This window comes from Hoplias malabaricus, chromosome 5, assembly GCF_029633855.1.
Source record: "Hoplias malabaricus isolate fHopMal1 chromosome 5, fHopMal1.hap1, whole genome shotgun sequence".
Classification (NCBI taxonomy): Eukaryota; Metazoa; Chordata; class Actinopteri; order Characiformes; family Erythrinidae; genus Hoplias; species Hoplias malabaricus.
Genome location: NC_089804.1, coordinates 43,863,692 through 43,888,856, shown reverse-complemented (window position 1 = coordinate 43,888,856; position 25,165 = coordinate 43,863,692). Strand labels below are relative to the sequence as shown.

Genomic DNA, 25,165 nt, shown 5'->3' with positions numbered 1-25,165 from the left:
CTGGATACGTAAGGTCACATTGTCTCATGTCTCTCATGGCTCATGGGTTGGTACTGAAAGTTTGCTGGGATAAACAATAGCCTTTCTTAGAACTTAGGGTAATAATTATCATAGAGAAATTCCCTCATATATTAATCTCCCTGTTCCATCATCTATCGCTGTAATCCATTTCATTATATAAAATGTCTAACTCATATGCATTATTTGATATTATAATTAATAAACCAGTTGTGTGATAAAACCAATCCTTGGTTATTTGTCTGTGTGTGCACCTTTCTTGTATGGAATTATAATTTCTAGTTCAGATTTCATTTCAGAGTCAAGAACCCACGGCAGGTCAATGAGCATAATTCATCAATAATAGTTAATTCTAGCTAATTCTGCTGAATAATATGTGAAGATGGCCTATTTGTCTAAGCTAAAATTAAGACAGGTAAGGAGACTACATGTTAGTTAATGGCTCCCAAACATGGAGCTTAGCAAAATGAATTAAATAATTAATTATAAATAAAATAATAATTAATTATCATTGACTGCGCTATGTAGTGCTAATGCCACCGCAACGTGTGCATACTATTTCCACTACACAATGCCAGAAGAATCTTACCTGGGCCAAGGAGAAAAATGACTGGACTGCTCAGTGGTCCAAAGTCTTGTTTTCTGATGAAAGTACATTTGTGTTTTATTTGGGAATCAAAGTTCCAGAGTCTGGTGGAGGTGTGGAGAGGAAAACAATCCAATCTGCTTGAGTCTAGTGTGAAGTTTCCACAATCAGTGATGGTTTGTGGAACCAGTATCTGCTGGTGTTATATTTCAAAGGCAGTGCAGTTGTCTACTAGGACATTTTAGAGCACTTCATGCTTCCCTCTGCTGACAAGTTTAACGGAGATGCGGATTTCGTTTTCCATCAGGAATCGGCACCTGTACACACTGCCAAAATTACCAACACCTGGTTAAATTACCTCAGTATCGCTGTGTTTGATTGGTGAGCAAACTCACCTGAGTATTGTCAAGAGGAAGATGAGAGATACCAGACCCCACAATGCAGACGAGCTGAAGGACAATATCAAAGCAACCTGGGCTTCTATAACACCTCAGCAGTTCCACAGGCTGGTCTCCTCCATGCCACGTCACATTGCTGTAGTAATTAATGCAAAAGGAGCACTGACCAAGTACTGAATGCATATATTGTACATAGTTTTCAGTAGGCCAATATTTCTGTATTAAAAATATCATTATATAATTATATAAATTATGGGCTCCAGGGACCTGGAGGTTGTGGGTTCGATTCCCGCTCCGGGTGACTGTCTGTGAGGAGTGTGGTGTGTTCTCCCTGTGTCTGCGTGGGTTTTCTCCGGGTGACTGTCTGTGAGGAGTGTGGTGTGTTCTCCCTGTGTCTGCGTGGGTTTCCTCTGGGTGACTGTCTGTGAGGAGTGTGGTGTGTTCTCCCTGTGTCTGCGTTGGTTTCCTCTGGGTGACTGTCTGTGAGGAGTGTGGTGTGTTCTCTCTGTGTCTGTGTGGGTTTACTCCGGGTGACTGTCTGTGAGGAGTGTGGTGTGTTCTCTCTGTGTCTGTGTGGGTTTCCTCCGGGTGACTGTCTGTGAGGAGTGTGGTGTGTTCTCCCTGTGTCTGCGTGGGTTTCCTCTGGGTGACTGTCTGTGAGGAGTGTGGTGTGTTCTCCCTGTGTCTGCGTTGGTTTCCTCTGGGTGACTGTCTGTGAGGAGTGTGGTGTGTTCTCTCTGTGTCTGTGTGGGTTTACTCCGGGTGACTGTCTGTGAGGAGTGTGGTGTGTTCTCCCTGTGTCTGCGTTGGTTTCCTCTGGGTGACTGTCGGTGAGGAGTGTGGTGTGTTCTCTCTGTGTCAGTGTGGGTTTCCTCCTGGTGACTGTCTGTGAGGAGTGTGGTGTGTTCTCCCTGTGTCTGTGTGGGTTTCCTCCGGGTGACTGTCTGTGAGGTGTGTTCTCCCTGTGTCTGTGTGGGTTCCCTCCAGGTGACTGTCTGTGAGGAGTGTGGTGTGTTCTCCGTGTCCGCGTGGGTTTCCTTCGGGTGACTGTCTGGGAGGAGTGTGGTGTGTTCTCCCTGTGTCTGTGTGGGTTCCCTCCGGGTGACTGGCGCCCCCTCCAGGGTGTATTCCCGCCTTGCGTCCAATTATTCCAGGTAGGCTCTGGACCCACTGTGACCCTGAATTGGATAAGGGTTACAGATCATGGATGGAGGGATGGATGATATGGCATTTGATAAACATGTGAGGTGGTGAACTACTCAGATTTTAAAAATTCAGATTTACCTTGAATGAGTTGACTGGACCCCCATTAAATATATGCATCTGAATTGTTTAAACCTGAATATTTCATCACAACTCAAGATCAAGTTTATCAAATGTCATATCAATATAATTCAAATATAAATAATTCAGATAAAAGGAAATCAAATATTGAAAATTCAGAATCAAACACGTCAGTGATTTAGCCCCATAAATGTACAAGTTACACCACTCGGAAGGACTAGATTTAGAGCTAAATAAAGATTGCTGCATACACAAACTACTTAAAAAGTAGACACATTAAAGTCCAATCTTACACGAAAACTTTAAAAATGTACTTTATTGCACTTACAAAAGATAACAAGGTATTATATTTATTTTTTTAAAAGTATACATCTGTCGTTGCAAAGTTCTCTTCTACATTTTAAACAAGTCATTGCATTACAGAACTGTACAATATTCTGAAAGCAGGAGAGAGAGAAAAAGCAGTAGAAAAGAATAGCAGATATTTTACAGGAATGAAAAACATGCATAGGCTGAGTACTCTTATAAGGTGTGAAGATATTTAAACAAAGGGAAAGAAAGACTAATTTGTAAAACAACGTTGTTTACAACAAAAAAAAATTGCTGTTTTCCAGTTCCTCGTGTTAAACACGTATTTCACATAAGTCCATTTTCCACCTAAGAGCAAACCACCGTTTCTAACCTAAAAATCTAGATCTAAATCTAGTGCATCTGCTCTGAATGATCTGAATGAGACAGACCATAGACTATAGTCCACAGCAACACAGAGTGCAGAATTATTCAGTTAATACAGCAGTTTTATTTCAAGGAAACAGGGCATTTAAGTTGGAATGGTTTGCACAAAACCACCTAAAGCAGCAACAATACTGCCTATTTTAAAATGAATTCAAACAAAATAATTGTAGCAGGGGATTAAATATATGGACAGTGAGCATTAATGCAGGAATAAAGTTAATAATTAAAAATCTAAATTTAATAATGGCTAGCCATACAAGTAATATCAGCTACTGTCAAATAAATTAGTACACCCAGAATGCATATATAAGCATCTTCCCATGGATCAACTCAGTCTCAACTCAAAATACAAATAGAGCCAGAGTGTAAATCTGATTCAAACTTTGCCCACAAGCATGTTCTTTCGCAGTTTCATTGTTGGCTAAACATTGAAAATTCCCGTTCAATCAAATGAGAAATGATAGACACAATATACTTTGCAAAAGTTAGCCAGAGAAACCTTTTTTAAACATGAAAACATGTGCAAATGTGTTGGCATAACCATTTCCAAAGCTAAATGTGTGCACTTACCCTCCAACATTGCTCTTACCTTTTTAACTATACAAAATTGTATTAATTTATATACATTAGTGTTGTCACGATACCAAAATTATGACTTTCAATATGATACCTGCCTAAATATCCTGAAACCGATACTGAAACCATACCATTGAAGAAACCTAAAACATCAGGGAAAGTAATGTACTTAATGTGCTGAGGGCAAAATTGCTGGTATCTGTTTGTTAAGTGTGATGCCACACATGAAGTTTCGCCAATTCGGGGTCCAATCGTGCCTTCAGCCCTGTGTCATACATTCATAAGACGTGTTTACTGTTTGAATAAAGCTTAATGCCTCAATCAATTATGGAATTTCAGTTCAGTAGTTCAGAAAAAGGATTAAATTCAACATAAAAGGAAGCACTTTTTGTACATTCGCAGCTCATTCTGATCTGTGTGGTAACCCACACACTCAACACAAGTTCTAATTACTTTGAACTGGATTGTTGCCATTTGTAAAGTATTTCTAGCAAGATTCAAGACTAGCTACAAAAAAGCATAACTAAGTGTAACATGGATAGGTAATGTAGTAGTATTACTACTATAAAAACATGTAGACATTCCTTATAAGCAATGAATTCTGCTACTTAAAATGCTCTTGCCATGATAAATGTCAATAGTACATACACAGCTATTTGTATAATCTCCAAAGAAATATACCTATGTCACCATGCCTAATATCAATCATGGGCTAGAAGTATATACATACATACATCTGATTAGCATTGGGCTTTGTAGCAGTGAAACAGAGTAATCGGGTGGATGGAGCGCCATCCAGTTCTTTTGGAATGAGTTGTAATGGTGTTTGTTGTGAGTCATGAATGAATGTCATCAGATTCCCACAGAAAGTTTCAAATAGCTGGTGTGAGGCTTTCCCAGGAGAGAAACAAACTTCCTATTAATACCCACCATTTCAGAAGGAACGTTGGATGAGGTGGTGTCTACAAGCCATTAGCCAGGGTGTAGTTGTGCCTATTGCATCTGAAGGCTTCTTTAAGACACTGGATTTTGCTGATTCAGCCCAATATTTATTTTATTTTATTTATTTGGCCTTTCATTTAACCAGGCAAGTAATTAAGAACATATTTATATTTACAATAACAGCCTGCTAAGTAGCAGCCTGGCAATCTTACATTCAGTGAAATTGATTTCTGATTGTGTATGTCATAAGATGGATATTGTGTTCAATACAAACTCAACTCAGCTCAGCTTTACATGCCTTTTGGGATATGGTCCCTGGTCATTTTTCCCTTAGCACAGCTCACCCTGAAATGTAGTAATGGGAACTGCAAGCTTTGGAAACCACAAAAGTGACTGTAATTTTAAGCATTGTTTAACAAGCGCTCATCGAGTTCAGGGTTGCGATGGGTTCAACTATGGGCACTTTGAGTCACCAATCCTCCTACCAAAGTGTTTATCTATCTATCTACTCCTGCCTTGCGTCCAATGATTCCAGGTAGGCTCTGGACCCACCGCCACCCTGAACTGGATAAGCGCTTACAGATAATGAATAAATGAATGATGTAAATTGTAGATTTTACAAACAGCTGTCTATATTTTGTTGTGATTGACAAGTCTCTCTGGCCAATCAGTGCTCTGCAAGGTTTACACGCTACAACCCTACACAGGTTGCTTGGAGCCATGAGTGAGCAGGGACTAAATAAGTAACCAGTTCCAGGTACTAGGTACCAGATTTGTATAAAGCTAAAACGCTGAAGAGAGCAGAGTTGAATAGGTACCGTGCAATGTAAGAACGCCGTAAGTATTTGCATTGTACTAAATGGCAGTGGGTCATTATGATGCTCTAAAACAGTAAAGCTTACATGTTGCTTACACCGTGTCTGGAAAACCACCCCATATTGTACAGTTTGGGAGGAGGCTGGAAAATCATACGTTTTAAAGTCTACATCATTCAATTATGGGGAAATGATTTTCTCCCCATTGTTTATGTTTAGAAGATTTTTTATTCACTGTTTGAATTACCACAGAAATTTGTTGGTAAATATTCATGTAGTTTTGTAGTACTTGCAGTATATACATATGTGTAAACATGACTTAATGCAATAGGAGCTCTCCTGAATTTAGAGTCAGTTCCACCCACAGCAAAAATAAATCAATATTACCCGCCTATGGAGCAAGTGTAGAGCAATATCCGCATCCATGCTTTTCAATGTTTGGACATCTCTGTCTAAAAACTGCAGATGCCATTTCTCTGCCGTGAGCAGAGAGAGAGAGGGTCAGCATACTGGACTATTGTTACATTTTTTTTAGCAATTTTCAGATGCTGAGACTTTGTAAATACATTAGACCCATTCTCAGCACACAAACTGATTGGAGAGCTAGCAAATGGTGAGCAAACACCTTCTGAATTTTACAAGAAGTGTTTTTTTTTAATTTATTTAAATTGTGAATGTCGCTTTTAAGCAATATGAATAAAAAGGATATTTACAGTAAATATGACCAGAGTATGGTATTTACAGAAAAAAGCTGACCGGTATCATGGGACTTCTCATCAACTCCCTGCAACGGTGATACTCCAAAATGGCAAAATGCAAATATAACCTTAGGCCACTGGAAACATCAGTATCCCAGTGAGCACCTGTTTAAGCTAATTCTTCTGCTATTCACAGTTCCAGTGAGCATTATCAGCCATAAAAATATTCTACAACTCCTGAAAGGTCTTTTAACTCTATATAGTATCAGCAGGTATACAACACCATTTATAGAACTGTGCCTTGATCAGAATCTTATTGAGGAACGCACCCTTTCCTCCATTTTCCTATGTTTTCTGCTTGTGTGTCTGGCAACCCAGCTAATGACAAATATAAGATACTCCAAGGTTGTCGTCCTTACATTGCCATTTTTTTCAGTTGCAGGGAGAGAACTGCTTTTCAGTGGTTCTAGGGTAAAAAGACCAAGTCAAAATTATCTCCTGGTTCTTGAAACTTACAAATATAGGCACAAGTATAGGGTTTTTCAAAACACAAATCAAGTCTTTAAAAGAAGAATGCCCAAAACCAAACCAACTAGGGGTTTGAGGGGGTGTGTTTAAATGCATCAAACTGATATTCATACCACACAATTGAAATCTTATTACAAAGCCAACAGAACCTTTTTTTTTTTTTGATTATACCAAAAGATTTCATTAATAAAATATACTTTTTAGTATATATATATATATATATATATATATATATATATATATATATATATATATATATATATTTATATATTTATATATATATAATAAAACAGTATAAAACCACATTGTCTTTTCCACATTGTCACATATGATCACATGACTATACCAGTTGTCTCTATGTTAAAAATGAGACTTCAGTAGTGGTTGGGTTCATAAAAATACAGAAGTGGTTGGATGAGAGCACAAAAGCAGATTAAGAACAGATGGAGTCTATATTAGTGGCTGAATGTTATATTTTGCTATGAGTTTGGTCTTCGGTTCACTGTAGGTTCAATAAGTTCATAAGGTCCTTGATGGACGTTGGAAGACGGCAAGATTTTTAGCAGGAAGGCGCCCGTCTCCATCTATCAAACCAGTCTCACTTCAAAATCATGTCCCACAGCTGTCTGATGGTGGCATTCTAGGTTCATCCACCCACCAGCTTCTCCTTGAAAGCTAAGGCCTCTGTGGAGAACTCAAATCCTTACACAGGAGTAAATGCGGCAATGCTCGGTGTGGGGAGGGAGGACCTGTAAGTGAGTGGAGCAAGGGATGAGTGTGTTAAGAGGGGAAGAGTGACAGATCTGGAGCATACTCTAAAGGAGATTAAGAAAGGCGGGGTGGAAACACAATGAGGTCAGAGAAGTAGCTAAGTATCAAGCTAAGGATCAATATTAACCTAAAAAACGAGAGCTGGAGAAAAAATTAGGAGTTCAAGCAAGACCTCAGGAGGTGAAGAGGTATTTTGTAGCACCACTTTTTGTGGATAATACAACAAAAAGGTGTTTGTGTTCTCCATTCACTGTGCAACATAGCTGTCACCCAATACTCAATGGAGTGTGGTACAGTACAGCAGGGCCTTTTCTAAAGCTGCTCTTCAATTTCTCTACAGGTTCTCCCCTGGTTGGTATTGTGGCTCAGTGGAAGTAAAGTAGTCTTCCAGGAAGCCCTGCAGGTATTCAAACGTGGGACGCTCCTCAGGCTCTCTTCTCCAGCAGGTCAGCATGAGCTCGTGAAGGGAGTCAGGGCATTCTGCTGGACAGGGCATCCTGTAACCACGCTCCACCTGGTCCAGCACCTCTCGGTTGACCATCCCTGAGGTGATCAAAAATGTGGTTGACATAATATTTAAAAGTATATTAACACATATATACACATAGAGAGAAAGAGAGAGAGTTGTGCATGTGCAAATGTGAACAAATTACATTGACATTCAGAAAGAAGACAAAGGTTATATCGCCAAAATTTTGTGAGCTACACATACTGGAAGTGTGCATTCAGAAAAGGTAGGGCCACTAGGACCTATTTAACATGTCATGTTTTTAAAGAGCCTGTAAAGATGACCAAATGACTCATAGAGAATCCCTGCTCACAGAATGTCCGCAGTCATGGCTATTGGGTTACTCTGCAACTTGTATGACTTGCAATACATCAATAAGACCATCCCACTTCCCGGTGCCCTACAATGCAACCCTTCTCAAACTCTTCACACTGCTCAAATTACTTTCAGATTGTTTTCAAATTCCTTTCCAAGGCATATTTTACAAAGAGGAATGGACCGAATATATATATATATATATATGTGTGTGTGTGTGTGTATGTGTGTGCACAGTACTGTGCAGAAGTCTTAGGCACCTATGATAATTATATATATTTAAATTAATCCCTTCTCAGTATGTGTGGTGCCTGTATAAAGTTATATATAATCACAGTAAATACAAATAAATAAATAAATAAATAAAACTAATAAGAAATAAATATAAAATCATTATTTATTAATTGGTAAAACTAGGTATTGGATGATAACTTCAAATCATCTGGACTGCCACGGAAAAGTTAACCAACACATATACACACAGAATATCACCCTTACTGGAACAATATTATTAGGTGTTATTCTACCGTTGGCTGTTAGGTTGTTGTTTGTATTTATTTTATTGTGTATTTATTATATATAAATTATGTAATTTATTTTAAATCTCAATCTCTGGTGCCTAAAACTATTGCACAGTATATATACACAGGCCCCAGATATCAGGAGGTTGAACCAGTGATGCACAATTTCAGTTCATTTTCCACATGCAATAACTCAATTTTTTCCACTGAAACATATTCACCTGGATATGGCACCCTGCCTTTGGTTGCCAGTTCAGTCAGTAAAACCCCAAACGACCACACGTCTGATTTGATGGTGAAGCGGCCGTACAACGCAGCTTCTGGTGCAGTCCACTTTATTGGAAACTTTGCCCCTGTGGTCATAGAGAGAACATTGTGTGTGTTCGGAAGATGCACAGTTGATTCTGCATAGTATGAAAACATAAAGCAGCCCTAAACAGTGTAGGAGGAAAAGAGGTAAAAAGTGAAACAAATAGGAGATAGGACAGGAGACGAAAAATAACAGAAGAAAAGAAAAGAGAGGAATATAGCAGAGAAGAAAAGACTGACACAGAGATAAACATAGGGAAAAGATAAGGGAAGAGAGTAATGAGGGGGGAAATGTAAATGTGAGGAAAAAAAGTTGAGAGTAAATAGAGAAGGGAAAAAGATACAAAAATGAAGAAAAATTAAACAGAAGGAAGTAAGAGAAAAAGTAATATGGACAAATGAAGAAAAAACTGATGTGGAAGAGAATACGGAGAGGGGAGAAAAAAGACAAGAAAGGAGACAGAAAGAAGAGGGAAAGAAAAGAGAAAAATTAGAGGTGGGATCATCCAAAGATCCAGAGTCAAATTGCAAATTGGCATGTAGATTTATATTCCATAATATCCCACGGTAATTGAGATTCTTGTGGGTGTTCTGAAGAATCAAGGTGCTCTATGAGAATACAACTCAAAAATTTACTCAAAGGAGTGAAACATCTGGCAGCTATGGGTACGTTTTGTGCACAATTGCCGCCTATATACGTGCTATGAGCATGTGTCCTACTCTTTGAAACATTGACTCTGCCGTTGCTACTCAAGGCTCAACACTGCAGAAAGTGAACTTGGGGAGCCCAAGAGCAAAAAAATATCTTGCCTAGTGATCCAGTGGATTTATTACAATTAATTTTTTTATAAAACGAGGCATAATAACAGTGTGAAAGATTTTGAGTGAGATATTTTTTTTGCAGTTATCTAGTCCATTATCTGTCATGAAGGACAAAAAATAAATTCAGTGAGGGATGGATAATTTTGGTTGATGTTTAAGCTTCTAAGTTTTAATACACTCCTTGAATTACCACAGAAACTCATTTGTAACTGATTAGTTTTGTGTTAACTTCCATGCAGTTAGCTGGCTCCTGAATTAGGGGTCAGGTCCACCTTATGCAATCTGTAACAGCAAAAAATAAGCCAGTAATACACACCTAAGGAGAAGACACAGAGCAACATCCTCATCTTGTTTCATGCTTTTCAAGGTTTGGAAGCCTCTCCACCAAACACTTCTTTTCTCAGCTGTGGCTCAGCCAGTGATACACAAAAACAAAAACCTAAGCCATTTCAGACTAAGAGTCTTTGTGTTGGCCCCCACCCAAAGATTATGAGTGAGTGATTGTTTTGCAGTTATCTAGTCCAGGGGTGTTCCCAAAGTGGAGGCACAGTTTGAGCAGTGCTAGCAAAAGATGGTCAAATATGTGAGAGCTAAACATTCAGCAGATGATGAGTTTTCTCAAGCCACAATTTCCAAAATATGATGAGGACTATCTGAAAGCAAGCTCATACCAGTCATTAAAGAGATGAGGGGTTAATATGTCATTTTTGGGTGAAGGGGAGTACAAAATTATTCTCATCCCAAAAAAGTGGTGTATGACAGAAAAAGTTTGGGAACCACTGATCTAGACCAATATCTGTTATAAAGAACTGGCTAGGGAGAGAGAGAGACAGAGAGAGAGAGAGAGAGAGAGAGAGAGTGTGTGTGTGTGTGTCTGTGTGAGTGTGACAGAGTAAATTGTGAGAGGAGGAAAAAACAGAAAAAAGGAAGGAAGAGACAAACCGAGATAAAGGGACAGAGATAAACATACTACCCTTTGCTGTGTAGCTCACCTTGTCTGGCTGTGTATTCATTGTCTTCTATGAGACGTGCCAGGCCAAAGTCTGCCACTTTACACACAAGATTATCTCCTACAAGAATGTTGGCAGCTCGGAGGTCTCTGTGTACATAGTTCATTCTCTCCACGTATGCCATTCCTGATGCAATCTGAGGACAAAATACACCCAAACAAACCCCACTGAGCACACAATGTAGTCAAGTCATCCTAAAGTAACTGCCTCCTTTACAGCAGTAGATCAGGTTGCAGTCCAACGATTGGCCTCTGCAGCTAGTGTGCTTTCTCACAGCTTGCTGATGTGACTTGAATGAGGCTGGTTTATAGGTCACTCACCTGTGAGGCCATATCTACCAGCTGAGGCAACCGCAGCATCTTCCCCATGTCCCCTTTCAAGAAATCAAGTAGGCTTCCTTTGTGAAACCAGAGAAGAGAAGCACATCAGTCCTAGGGTCTTTCTGCTGTATATGTACAGAAATTAAATAGTCGGAGGCACCAGGCTCCTCAGATTAATAAAAGAATGTTTTAAATCTAGATTTAAAACACCTTTCTCATCACTGAAAGTAGACCCTCTGCTTTACTGGCATTTTGCTCATCATCAGAGAAAATAATAAGACCCCCAGCAAAATAAATGTAAAGACCCTCAGCATCACTGACCTCCTTCAGTAGCATTGAAACTTTTAAAAACCTCAACATCACTGATCTTAAAGGCCCCAGGCAACCCTGAAAGTTAAAGACCCACAGGATCAGGGAGAGTCACTGACCTTGCCCCATGTACTCTGTTACAATGTAGATGGGCTCCTCAGACACCACAGCATAAAGCTGCACCAATTTCTCATGCCGCAGCTTCTTCATGACCTGAGCCTCCTGCAGGAAGGCTTCTGGAGACATGGTGCCTGGCTTTAGAGTCTTTATAGCCACACGCGTCGTCCCATTCCATGTGCCTGACCACAGCAGGGAACATTACACAATGTTAGATAAGATAATATCATTTATCATTCCCACAACGGGGGAATTCAAAGTGCTACAATGTGCTAAAGGGACAGTAATGTAATAAAAAAGGGATAACAATTTTTTGCCTTGTGACATGGTGCTCCATCATGCTGGAAAAACCATTGTTCATCTCCAAATTGCTCCTGGATCGATTGGATAAGTTGCTCTTGGAGGATGTTTTGATATCATTCCTTCATGACAGTGTTCTTAGGCAAAATTTTGAGCGAACCCACTCCCATGGATGAGAAGCAACCCCACACATGAATCATCTCAGGATGCTGTACTGTTGGCATGACACAGGACGCATGGCCTTTTTTTTATTCCAGACATTCATTTTTCCAAATGTCCCAAACAGTCTGAAGAAGGCTTCATCAGAGAAAATAACTTTACCCCAGTCCTCTGCAGTCTAGTCCCTGTACTTCCTGCAGAATGTCTGTCTATCCTTGCTGTTTTTCCTGGAGAGAAGTGGCTTCTTTGCTGCCCTTCTTTAGACCAAGACATCCTCCAAAAGCCATTGTCTCACTCTGCATTCAGATGCAATCACACCTGCCCTCTGCTGTTCCTGAGCTAGCCATTCACTGGTGGTGACCCAATCTTGTAACTGCATCCTCTTTAGGAGATGGTAATGACACTTTCTTGTCTTTCTTGCCCTGAACCCATCTTCACTGCAACTGAACCACACTTCTTGAAGTATTTGATGACTCGATAAATGGGGTGCTACCTTACAAACCCTTTTAGTGAAATGTAATGATGACTGTTGTGTTTGTAATGTTTCCTTGGAGGTAACCATGGTTAACAGCAGAAAATTTAAAAGCACCACCTCCCTTTTAAAGCAACTGGTCTGCTCTTTTAATCAGCCTGAGAGAGATATATGAGCTGTCTTGTCCTCATTAACCTTTTCTCCTGAGCAAACGAGAAATGATGTCAGCAGGCCATTTTGTAGGGCTGAAATGCAATGTCTGGAATGCAGTCATTTTTGTGATAAGGTTATTTTCATGACAGGGAATGACAATTATTTTGCAATTAATTGCAAATAATCTAATTACTATTCACAATCAAGAGTTAATACAAATTCCCACCATAAAAACTGAGGCAGCAAACTGTGATAAACAAAATTTGTGCCATTCTCAAATCTTTTGGCCATGATTGGGAGCAGTGCTGGTTGAAAAGGAAAGTTGGTTGTAAAGTGGTTAAGTGGAAGCAGTGCAGGGTGTAAAGTCTAACAGCAGCAGAAGGAAGAACCTGCGATAACGTTCCTTCACACACTTGGAGTGAAGCAGCCGGCCACTGAAGGAACTGCTCAGTGCTGTCAGATTCTCATGCATGGGGTAAGAGACATTCTCCAGCATTGATGCTAACTTGGTTAACATCCTTCTTTCTCCTACCATCTGCACTGTGTTTAAGGGGCTTCCCAGGACAGAGTGGGCCCTCTGAATCAGTTTGTCCAGTCTCCTCCTGTCTGTGGCAAAGATGCTGCTGCCCTAGCAGCCCACTCCATAAGAGATGGCTGATGCCACTACTGCATCAAAAAAGGTCCTCAGGAGTGGACCCTGCACTCCGAATGACCTCAGCCTCCTGAGCAAGAGTCTGCTCTGTCCTTTTCTGTAAAGTGCAGTAGTATTATCCGACCAGTCCAGTTTATTATTCAAGTGAAAACGCAGGTACTTATAAGAGGTCACCCCTCAATGTCTGTTCCCTGGATGTTCAAATATGAAGGGGAGTATGTACAATAGCAGAACACCCACCCCTTTGCTGCAGATTAACCTATCGGACACAGTCCCATGCCCTCACATACTGTGGTTGATTGGTGAGGTAATCCAGGACCCTATTAGATTATGGACCCTATTAGGTGATGGTCCACCCTTGAATATTCCAGTTTGTCCCTCAGAAGCCCAGGCTCCTCTAGATCAATGAAAGAACATGATCTTCACTGTGTTCCCAGGCTTCTCCAGGTGAGTAGGAGGTAGGTGATGGCATCCTCCACCCCAATGCCAGGCTGGTAGGCAAACTGATGTGGGTCCATAAATGCACTAACCACAGATCGAAAATAAGGATTAGCCTCTCCAGTATCTTCATGAGACGTGATGCCAGTGCCCCTGGCCTGTAATCGCTGAGGTCCTTTTTCAGCACTGGCACCACACAAGACGTTTTCCACAGTTGTGGTACCCTCCCCAGCTTCAGGCTAATGTGCTCAACAACCCCACACAGCACAGGATTTAAGTAGCCTGGCACTGATGCCACCTGCAGCCTTCATCACCTTGACCTTCCTGAGCTCATGCCTCACCTGGGACATTGTGACGGTCAGACTAGAATGCGGGTGCTGTGTGTCGAAGTATGTGGATTTGGAGTGAGAATCGTTATCAGGAGATCCAGTGTGAGATGGCTGTGAGCTGATAGTTGTGGAGAGTATGAGTGAGGGTGTTAAACAGTCTGCTGGTAGTGCCAGACAGTGGGGGGTTCCAGCAGGAATGTCTGTGTAAGATGAGGGAAGGTGGAGTGATCAAACATATTGAAAAACAGATTGAGTTCATTCACCCACTTCTGCTCCGCTACCACCTGGGAGTCAGGCATCTTCTATCCTGAAATAGTTTTCAGGCTTTTCCAGACTCTGCTAACATTGTTCTGCTGCAGCTGGTTGTCCATCTTCCTCTTTTCCCCTCTCAGATCTTCCTTCTCAGTTCTCTCTGCACCGTTTTCAGCTCCTCCTTGTCACCTGCTCTAAAGGCCCCCTTTTTCTCCTTCAGGAGAGCCTTTTTATCAGGGATGATCCCTGGTTTATTGTTGGGGAAACACTGAACAGTCTTAGTGGTTGCAAGTGTTCTCTATGTAGAAGTTAACATAGTTAACATCAGAGGTGATTGCAAGAGAAGACTGCAAGGGAAGCTCAGCTTCCCCTAAAATGTCAAAAAATAAGTGATCAAATATATTCTGTTATGTGTACATGTCAGTGAATAAACATGCACTACAACGCGCTCAACTTTTGTTCAGAATCAGCTTCTTATCACTGGTAAAGATGCGGCTTTCCCACAGCATCACAGTGCTTTAAACAGTGTGGATGCTCGAAGCAGCGAAGTGCAGCAAAACGAGACGGATAATTGGATAAATGCTGGGCTTTGTCCCGCCCATCCGACGCTCAGCGTCTCTGGGGGTCTATGGGGCAGTGGGCTGGCCTCAGCTGGCCCGGACGCTCAGCTTCTGCATGATGATTGGATGATCTGTCTGAGGCTGAATCCCTTTTTGATGGACAGTGAAATGAGCGAATCAGCGATCCTTTGCTGTAGAGATCCGTGGGAGCATTAAAGTTTCATTCTGTTCTGAGTTGAAACAGACTTTCTTAATCCTCTTAGTGGCATTTTCTTTGTTAAAAACGACTAGTGACAAATCGAGCTTCTATTTCTGGTGGTTTTTTTTGTAGCTGCTTGTGTTTGGAGACTGACTTCTATCACTCTTTCTGACTTCTATCGCAGTTTCTGTCCAGCGGGTGCTGCTGAGCCCCTCCACCGTCACAAAGCACTCACAGGGGGACACACTTCACATGGGCCAAGGCCGTTTAAGCAGCCTAGCTCTGCTGGCCATTGAGAGGACACTAGTCAAGTCCTTGGAAAAGACGCCTTGTTGGTACGACAGGGTCACAGATCATTTTCTTGAAAAGGAACGGAGGGTAGAATTTATGTATAAATAAACCGACACATTTAATGACGTAGGCCAAAATTGAGCTTCCCCTCCTTGAAAGACCAGCATCCGCCACTGGTTAACATAGTATAACATAGTTAGGATCACACATTTCTTCCCACACAGTTGCACTGAACAGTCTTGTAAAACTTCTCCAGGCGAACAAAAAACAGAGCTTCTTCCACAAAATAAAATCTTAATTTTATAAAAAGTGTTTTGGATTAAAATTGTGAACAGCACCTTTAAGGAGCTGACAAACTTAGAGTTCATCACAGAAAGCCTTTTGACTGTAGTTTGTTGATACGGTGGCTCTTACCCATCCAGACCTCTCCAAAGCAGCCTTGTCCTAGCTTAACATCCAGACGTAAAGACTCGCGCGGTATCTCCCAGGCGTCCCGAGCCAAGCCCTGAGTCTGCGGCTTCAGCACAGGACACACATCCGTCAGGCAGTGGCACAACCCATCAGCATGCTCTGAGTTAACAAGAGAGAGTTGTGTGTCTCAATATTAAAACAGATTTATACTTCTGCATCGACGCAACGTGTAGTTAAGCTCAATTTATATTTCTGCGTCAACCCTGTCGCTACCTGATTTGCTCGACCTACCTGATTAGGATGGCACATGCACAGACCTTCACGCATATAGCTTATAGCAGCAAAGAAACTGTTTTAAAAAGTAAAGAAGAGCTTTATCTTAAAGAGTGAGTAACTTTGAGTGTTTTTAAAATTTGAGTTAGCCTTTCCTCACTGTCTACAGTATAGTTTTAAATAACTGGAGAAACTGCAAAGGGTGTTTATTTGCAACTGACAATATAGTAGTCTTCTGTTTAAACAAAACATGATGAATAAAGATGTGGGACACACAAGAATGCTGTACTGCGCATGCGTTATCCAAATCTGGCAGGGGGGCAAATCAGGTACGGACAGACACTACACCGTAGGTTACGCATCGAAGCAAACCCTACGCTGTAGCATACAGCATAGCTTGACTATGGCATGCATTTGGGGCCAAAATGTCTTAATTCTAAAGCACAATTTATATTTCTGCGTTGTCTCGAGGCAAAGCCTTCGCTGTTGAGAGCATAAAAGCTTTTGTGTTGGTGTCTGTGTCGCTCTGCAATTACACCACCACACCATTCGGATTGAATCTCAAATATTTTCCTCTACACTATGTAGTATGCAATGTAGTAGTGCAGTAGAATTACTTTTATAAATCTTTAAAGTGTACTCTTTAGGCAGAAGGTCATTGTTTGGGACAGATCAGAGTTTACATGAGGTGCCTGGAAAGTAATACAAAGCCGCACGTTCTTTCCGCATGATATCTCTTTTGGTTGAGTTATTTTTTTCCAGAGACCTCAGTTTTTTTTCTATTTGATCAATATTTATATTCATGCCTGAAGCCCACACTATGTCTGAGGAAATCTCTCGCTATGAACTTGTTGCTGCCTGCTTCTCTGTGAGTGAAGGAGAGGTGTTCATGTTTCTGTACTTCAGTTCGGCGTAAACATTGTCCGTCCAACTTCTGTGAAATAATGAAAAAAATTCCAGTGTTTAACATTCTGAACAATGTCTTTTGGGAGATTTTGTATAAACATAAAAACATTATATTGTTGAACATTTTAAAGCATAAAGCCTAACTCACACACACAAACACACACACAGAAATATAAAAGTTTTGAGCCCAACAGCTTTGCATACAATATGTGCTGTAAGTCCTATTATGAATATGCAGGTATGCCTGGATTTGAGGCCTCCCATTGGCGAAAACCTTAAGAAGCGTGTAAACGTGTCATCTTTGGTCACATTATCACGAATACATTTTATGTGTTATTTTAATTACAGTTTTCAGTAAAAATTTTCAGTAAAAATCACTTACAAATATTTGTAATCATGGGTTGCTTTTTTGAGCTTATTTCTAAAATGTTATTGCCTTTTTGGTCTTGCTTCATAGAGATAACGCCCACGAAAATAAGCCAAACATGTAATATTTCCACAGTATGGAAGTCATGTTCATATGTTGCAATCTATGCGACAGAATGCAATTACTGCACCATTTAAGTTTGAATAGAATATCTGAATAAGAAGCTGGTGAATAAGAAGCCAACTTCAGTGTTGTATATTTTTTCTGTATTTCCCCCAGTCCCTGACATGTAAATAAATTTACGAACATTTCTCATTGATGGAGCATTGGCTGGTGTTATTACCATGTAAGCGACTTTACAGAGAAATAAGCCCAAAATTGCTTAACATAAACATACCTGGCAACCGGTGTGGCACATGGGCTATAGACCAGTAGGTGGCAGTAAAGCATCATGGTTCAGGAATATGACTCCCCAAAGTGAAAAAACCCAAATACACTATACGTTAACATGCAAAATAATATTGTGTTAACACGTTCAAAAGGCGTTTACATGTAAATATATTGGCGTTTTATCATGAAATTATAATTTACATGTTAACACTGAGAATCCAACATGTTCTGAGCCCAACAGCCTTCCATAAAAGTATGACGCATTAACACCTCTTCACATGTTATAGCCAATCATCAGTTAACTATACTATGAATATATCTTATATATAAGTAAGTAAGGGACTGTCATAAAAGCTGACAATGTGCAATGTTTGGCTTCACGCAAGGTTGCAAGCGCCAACACCTGTCCAGCGCTCTGCAAACACACACTGCATTGTGAAATGCGTCGTGACACATTTTTGAGCAAAGTAATATTAAGAAACTGAAATAATATTCACTAAATAATAATTGTGATTTTTTAAACAATGGTTTAGAAATAAATATGGGTTATTTAATATATTTTAATTGCATTCTCCACAGTGATTATGTTATTTGTGTGGGAAGAGAGCTCAAATATTTCACTGTTAGAAAATAGAAACTGTTAAAATTACACTAATAAAAATATAAGCCATTTGTAAGTCTTTTACTTCAAAAACTTGTCAAAATACTTCCATAACTACTGTTCTCTCTGCTGATGCTTTACTGTTTTACAATGTGACAGAGGGTAGGAACATCACAATGTTGAACTTATTCTTTTTCCCAGAGATACATTTCAGTGTAATTTATAGTAAGACCTGCAAGAAACTAAACATAAACACTAATAGCATTTTTTCAATGTATTCAGAAATAAATGCATTGTTATCTTCACTCCTGACACATGGGTGTGGGTGTTGGGGCACAATATTTTCCATAATAATAATAACTAGAGGTCTGCGTTTCCAGAGAGGAAACGCAAGATAGCTGTGCTGCTATATCATCCTTCCATTGTTTTCACTTTCTGCGAGGTTGTCGCTAAGGTGTCACTATGGTAAACGTGTTGGTCTCTAAGATGATGCTATGGTACAGGTGTTGACAGCAAATGTGTTGATAGTCGGTTGTTAAGTGAGTACTAACCTATGGACAGTTTACAATGGAAATCCTTTAAAAATCAGACCTTTTATTATTATTTTATTTTGTTTCTTGGTTATTTACTTATTTACTCAACATTTATACAGAGCCATAAAAGCGTATTTCCGTTGTATGTACATGGATAAAATTGTTGGTACCCTTCCATTAAAGAAAGAAAAACTCACAATGGTCAAGGAAATAATTATCACCATCATCATTATTTTCATTATCTACTGTTACTACTATGATTATATCAGTACATGTGATCATAACAGCGGACTTATGTGATTGTATAGGGATTTTTGTCAATCATTTGTAGGTACTTTGACCGGAGTAGGTCCCCCCTCTTGAGCTTTGGTTCCTCCCAAGCTTTCTTCCACAGCAATTAATAAAATTGATTTGATAATCCTAACGGTTCACATATTTTTCTACTAACAGATATATAACATTAGATGATTTTCCTCAATAAATAAACTCCCATTTTATGTGATTTTAAGACATTTGCCCAGACTGACGATTTATATACTATTTAGTGACTAAGAGTTGTTAGATTTAACTCAATCTGTTCTAATGTTATGGGTGTGTGTAAAGCAATAGGCTCTTGAATTATGGCAATAAAATATATAGTAGTAGTATTTTCTTTCTGACATTTCAAAAATCTTAATATTTGCATGGTGCACGCAGCTCGCTGGTAGGCACCGAAACGTGATGACAGGTAACACCATAAAGCAGACGACACCATACAGCAGTTAAAAAATCTTCACTGCCTATCACAGGTTGTCAGCAGATATAACTGTATCATTTGAAGTACACAGCCAAAGAAACAATATTTGTTGCTATAGCTGTGGAACATATGCCCATACAGGCACTGTATTACACACATGTCCATGGCAATGTCATCATGAGACTATGTTACAGGAAGAAAATTTAATTTCTAAAGTATTATGGCTGCCTGTTATTGACTGAAATAACAATTACCAATCTGGATCACTTTTAGAGTATTTACATATTTATTAGCACTACATTTAATCTATGTGTGAACTTTAGTTGATTTTGCATTACTTTTGTTTCAAATTTTAAACTATATTTTAAACATGTAAATTAATTGCTTATTCAAATTAATAACCTAATGGTGTTTAATACTGTAAATGTTCATTTACATCATACTATATTTATCATAATATCAAATCTAAAATAATCAGACTAAAGAAAATTATCTTACAGATTATCAAGAAATAAAGCAGCAAATTAAAACATTCACATTCACTCTGCAACTTTATTCAATGTGTAAATAGATATCGCCATCTACTGGCATAATTTTGCAACTTTAGTGAAAACGCCAAGACGTTGTACAATTACATCTTCACACGGAAGTAAAAACGACCTCTGTAGACGCAAAACATGCTGTCTGTACACATAAAAAAAATTCTCAATACATCAACACACATATTTCACATCTGGACACAATATTTTTATGTGCACAGGTGTTAGAATTAAGACAATTTTGGCCTCAAATGCATGCCATACCTAAGGCGAACCTCTTCAAAAATGTCTCACGTAAACGCAGACTGACTGTGATTGGTGTCACTGCTCCAATTACCACAAGTACCACATACCACTTACTGTTGTCCATTTGTTGCTCTGCATACTTTGTTAGATCATGCACATAAGTCCGCTAACCAAAAATATCCAGGCAACAGTGTCATGTGAACAGCTGAGACAAACAAGGCAGGAGTGTTTAATAGATCAGCCGGTGGCCAATTGGTGGACACAGTGCTCAAAAACCCCAGCAGCACTCGTAGAGTACAACACACACACCAACACACCACCACCATGTCAGTGCCAATGCAGCATTGAGAAAATTCACCACACAAATCATACCAGCTCTGTAGGGTCCTGACCATTGAAGAACAGGTTGAAAGGGGGTTAATGTATTACAGTCTGTAATTATAGAACTACAAAGTGCTCCTGTATGGTTTAGGAGGTCAATTTAATGTTATGACTTTATTCTTGTGTTCTAATATAAAGTGTTGAAGTATCACAAATTATTTTGTCTAAGAATTAAGTGCTGCAAGTAATGCAGTCTTGCACCTCTGCCTCTATCATACATTTCATCTAGGGTTTTATGCGCATTCACTCAGCTGCGGAAGGCCTGAGAAATAGTGGTATTACTTCTCCATTTTTCACACACACACGATTTTAGACTTACTGCGGTAGTGGCTGACCAGCTGTTGCAGGTTACTGAATTGTGTGCGAGATGTGATGTAGAAACCACCACTGTCCAACTTGCGGATCTTATAATGCTTCACGTTCAGTCCTTTCACATTGTCGTAGTCCAGCACAGACAGACAATAGGCACCTGGAAGAGGATGATGGACAGAGAATGGAAGAACAGTGGTTATACGCTACATGCTCTTTCCTAAAACAAAAAGTTTCTACTCCTCTAAGGAGACTTTAAACTAAATGTTCGAATATTGCTGTGAGGATTTGGTAATATTCAGAAACAAACACTACTGATGTTGGTATTTAAAATTAATGTTAAACATAAACACCACTCCAAATCATCCTGAAGCGCATGTGGCTCTTTTCTTGTACAAGTGTGGCTCTTCCATTCCCATTAATAAAATATAGCTGTTGGGTCCATGTACGTACCATTTGATATTCATTGTGAACATGGAAAATGGGAAACAATTTGTTTCTGATTTGTAAACAGAACTTCATCAGGAACTAAAAGGAAAATGCTCCCTTTTGTTTCTGGGCTGTTGCCAGGGCTCCTCGAGCAGTTCATTTTCAGCTTTTACTCATTGTTTTCCCCATTGCAAAAAGAAGCCTCTGCAGTATCTGCCGCTGTGTTGCAGGATTCTGGGGACGAACAGGTGTTTCCTTGTAGAAGTGTGAGGAGATTGTGGTTTAAAATGGCATCGACACTTTATTTCTGTCTTAAAACCTCTTGTTTTTCCTCGCAGTCCTGCGACATGGAGCAGATATTACTCTGAAATATCCAAAGTCACGTACAAAATTTGGCTCGAAAGCCATACCATAGACAATGATGCATTGAATCAGGGGTGCCCAAACTTTTGCACACCTCCCAGCATCTCTCCAAGGCAACCACAAGGAGGCAGGGTCCCAACATTTATTTCTTGTGTGTACTAGACCACACATGCAGTCTTAACCACTGACTTCACTGTTTTACACTCTGATGTCTCTTTTAATTCTCAAATTTTTCTCTCTCTCCCTGTGAATTCCTTAATCATTCTCATGCTCTCTCTTCCTCTCCCTACACCCCCCTCCTCATTTTGTCTCACTATATGAATAGGGAGTATATGGCTCTTCATTCTAGTGGCTTTTCATGATGACCTACTTCTATTTCTCGGTTCCTGTATGCACCCCCTCCTTCCTTTAGCATCACCATTCCCCCACCTACCCCCCACTTTTGCAAGCTAACAAAGCTCATACTCATGCACATGTGCACATACAGAACAAAGCCCTGTTTTAACCTATGTTCTGTATGGGTTGTGTTAAGGGTCACGCTTCCTCAAACTCTCTATAAATAAATCCCTTAACAGCAGAACTGGTTCTCTATTCCGGAATTAATCCATCAATAATTTTAGTTTCACAGTTGCACAGAGTAGTGTCTGGACGAAGTCTCCAACTGACATCTTTGGTAGACAATGTTTTGGAAGCTTTGCTACGTTATTTTAACCCTTTTACACAAGTAAACACAATTCTGAATCTAATGAATTGTCTGTGACCTGCTTTAATCAAAATACTACAAGGATCAAACACCACATCAGCGTTCTACTCTGTCTAAATATACAGTTTTACCCTGTTCAGTTTTAGCACGTTTATTTAAATGAGAATGAGCCACAGCTCAGTTCAGTGCAAGAGCCCAAGGGTAAGGAAAAATTAGTTTTTGCTTTGTTCTCCTTTTCTCAATATTTAATCAAAACTCTCGGGTGTGTTTGATTTGCTGCATTTAACCTTGTCTATGCACACTCACTTAGACATGGGACCATCACTGTGATTGGTGATACTAAAATGAGGAGGCAGGACAACTCTAAAATCTCTGCACCCTACATACGATGCAGCGAAGAAGTCAAAACAACTTGTTTTATGCTGTTCTCTCAGACTTAGGGCCTATTCACACAGTCTGTTTTTCCATCCATCCATCCATCCATCCATTATCCACCGCTTATCCGGGTCCGGGTCGCGGGGGAAGCAGTCTAGCTCCTCCGGGGGTATACCGAGGCGTTCCCAGGCCAGTCGAGACACATAGTCTCTCCAGCGTGTTCTTGGTCTGCCCCGGGACCTCCTCCCCGTTGGACATGCCCGGAACACCTCTCCAGGAAGGCGCCCAGGAGGCATCCGAACCAGATGCCGGAACCACCTCAACTGGCTCCTCTCGACGTGGAGGAGCAGCGGCTCCACTCCGAGTCTCCCACGGATGTCCGAGCTCCTACCCTGTCTCTAAGGGAGAGTCCAGACATCCTGCGGAGAAAACTCATTTCAGCCGCTTGTACCCGCGATCTCGTTCTTTCGGTCACTACCCAAAGCTCATGACCATAGGTGAGGGTTGGGACGTAGATTGAACGGTAAATCGAGAGCTTTGCTTTTTTGCTCAGCTCTCTCTTCACCACAACGGACCGGTACAGAGCCCGCATTACTGCTGATGCTGCACCGATCTGCCTGTCAATCTCACGCTCCATCTTTCCCTCACTCGTGAACAAGACCCCGAGGTATTTAAACTCCTCCACTTGAGGCAGGATCTCACTTCCAACCTGGAGAGAGCAGTCCACCCTTTTCTGGCTGAGTACCATGGACTCGGACTTGGAGGTGCTGATCCTCATCCCTACCGCTTCACACTCGGCTGCAAACTGGTCCAGCAAGAGCTGGAGGTCCCGGCTCGATGAAGCCAACAAGACCACATCATCTGCAAAAAGCAGACATGGAATCCTGAGACCACCAAACCGGACACCCTCCGCCACTTGGCTATGCCGAGAAATTCTGTCCATAAAAATTGTGAACAGAACTGGTGACAACGGGCAGCCCTGACGGAGTCCAACTCTGACTGGAAACCAGTCGGACTTACTGCCAGCCATACGAACCAGAGTCCTGCTCTGTTTGTACAGGGACTGGATAGCTCGTAACAAAGAGTCCAGTACCCCATACTCCCTGAGCACCCCCCACAGAATACCCCGAGGGACACGGTCGAATGTCTTCTCCAGATCCACAAAACACATGTAGACTGGTTGAGCAAACTCCCATGCACCCTCCAGGATCCTAGCGAGGGTAAAGAGCTGGTCCTGTGTTCCACGACCGGGGCGGAATCCGCATTGTTCCTCCTGAATCAGAGGTTCAACTATCAGTCGGACTCTCTTCTCCAGTACCCCCGCATAGACCTTACCGGGGAGGCTGAGGAGTGTGATCCCCCTATAGTTGGAACACACCCTCCGATCCCCCTGTTTGAAAAGGGGAACCACCACCCCAGTCTGCCAGTCCAGAGGCACTGCCCCCGATGTCCACGCGATGTTGCAAAGACGTGTCAACCAGGACAGCCCCACAACATCCAGAGCCTTGAGGAACCCGGGGTGAACCTCATCTACCCCCGGGCCCTACCGCCAAGGAGTTTGCCTACCACCTTGGCCACTTCAGCCCCAGTGATAGACGAGCCCCCCCCCCCCCCCCCCTCCCCCCCTCCCCGGGGTCCCCAAGCTCTGCTTCCTCTGCGGAAGACGTGCTGGTGGGATTGAGAAGATCCTTGAAGTATTCCTTCCACCGTCTGGTGACGTCCCCAGTCGAGGTCAACAGTTCCCCACCCCCACCATATACACATATACAGAGCATCCAGCCCCTCTCAAGGAGATTGGTTCCAGAGCCCATACTGTGTGTCGAGGTGAGCCCAACTATATCTAGCCGGTACCTCTCAACCTCACGCATCAGCTCAGGCTCTTTTCCCACCAGAGAGGTTACGTTCCATGTTCCAAAAGCCAGTTTCAGTAACCGAGGATCAGAACGCCAGGGCCCCCGACCCCGACCGCCACCCGATCCACAATGCACCAGACACACAGTCTGTTTTTCAGGATATCTTTTTTAAAACATAATTGGACCTTCACACCAATCAGAAAGCATTTTTTACCTAAACACTCTGAAATTGCAGACAGAGGCTGGAAGAGGCAGAAGCAAAAGAGTGAGGCTGAATTTATCATTATACTTTGCAAATTTTAAATAAATGTCACAGAAACTGGGTTCACTCCATCTATAGAAAATACCACAACACTGGGAGTT

At 41.0% G+C, this 25,165-nt stretch overlaps 1 protein-coding gene across 5 annotated transcripts in view; it reads right to left on the bottom strand.

Moving 5' to 3' along the window:
- Nucleotides 1-6,885: 6,885 nt before the first annotated feature.
- Nucleotides 6,886-25,165, bottom strand: part of src (v-src avian sarcoma (Schmidt-Ruppin A-2) viral oncogene homolog) — a 77,173-nt gene continuing 58,893 nt past the window's right edge. For all 5 annotated transcript variants that reach the window (XM_066670882.1, XM_066670881.1, XM_066670884.1 and 2 more), the window contains 7 exons: nt 21,090-21,239; nt 15,802-15,957; nt 11,585-11,764; nt 11,157-11,233; nt 10,819-10,972; nt 8,917-9,048; nt 6,886-7,894 (listed from right to left, as the gene is read on the bottom strand). In XM_066670882.1, the coding sequence (XP_066526979.1) occupies nt 7,686-7,894; nt 8,917-9,048; nt 10,819-10,972; nt 11,157-11,233; nt 11,585-11,764; nt 15,802-15,957; nt 21,090-21,239 (1,058 nt within the window). In that variant the 3' untranslated portion in view covers nt 6,886-7,685. The remainder of the gene's footprint in view (nt 7,895-8,916; nt 9,049-10,818; nt 10,973-11,156; nt 11,234-11,584; nt 11,765-15,801; nt 15,958-21,089; nt 21,240-25,165) is intronic.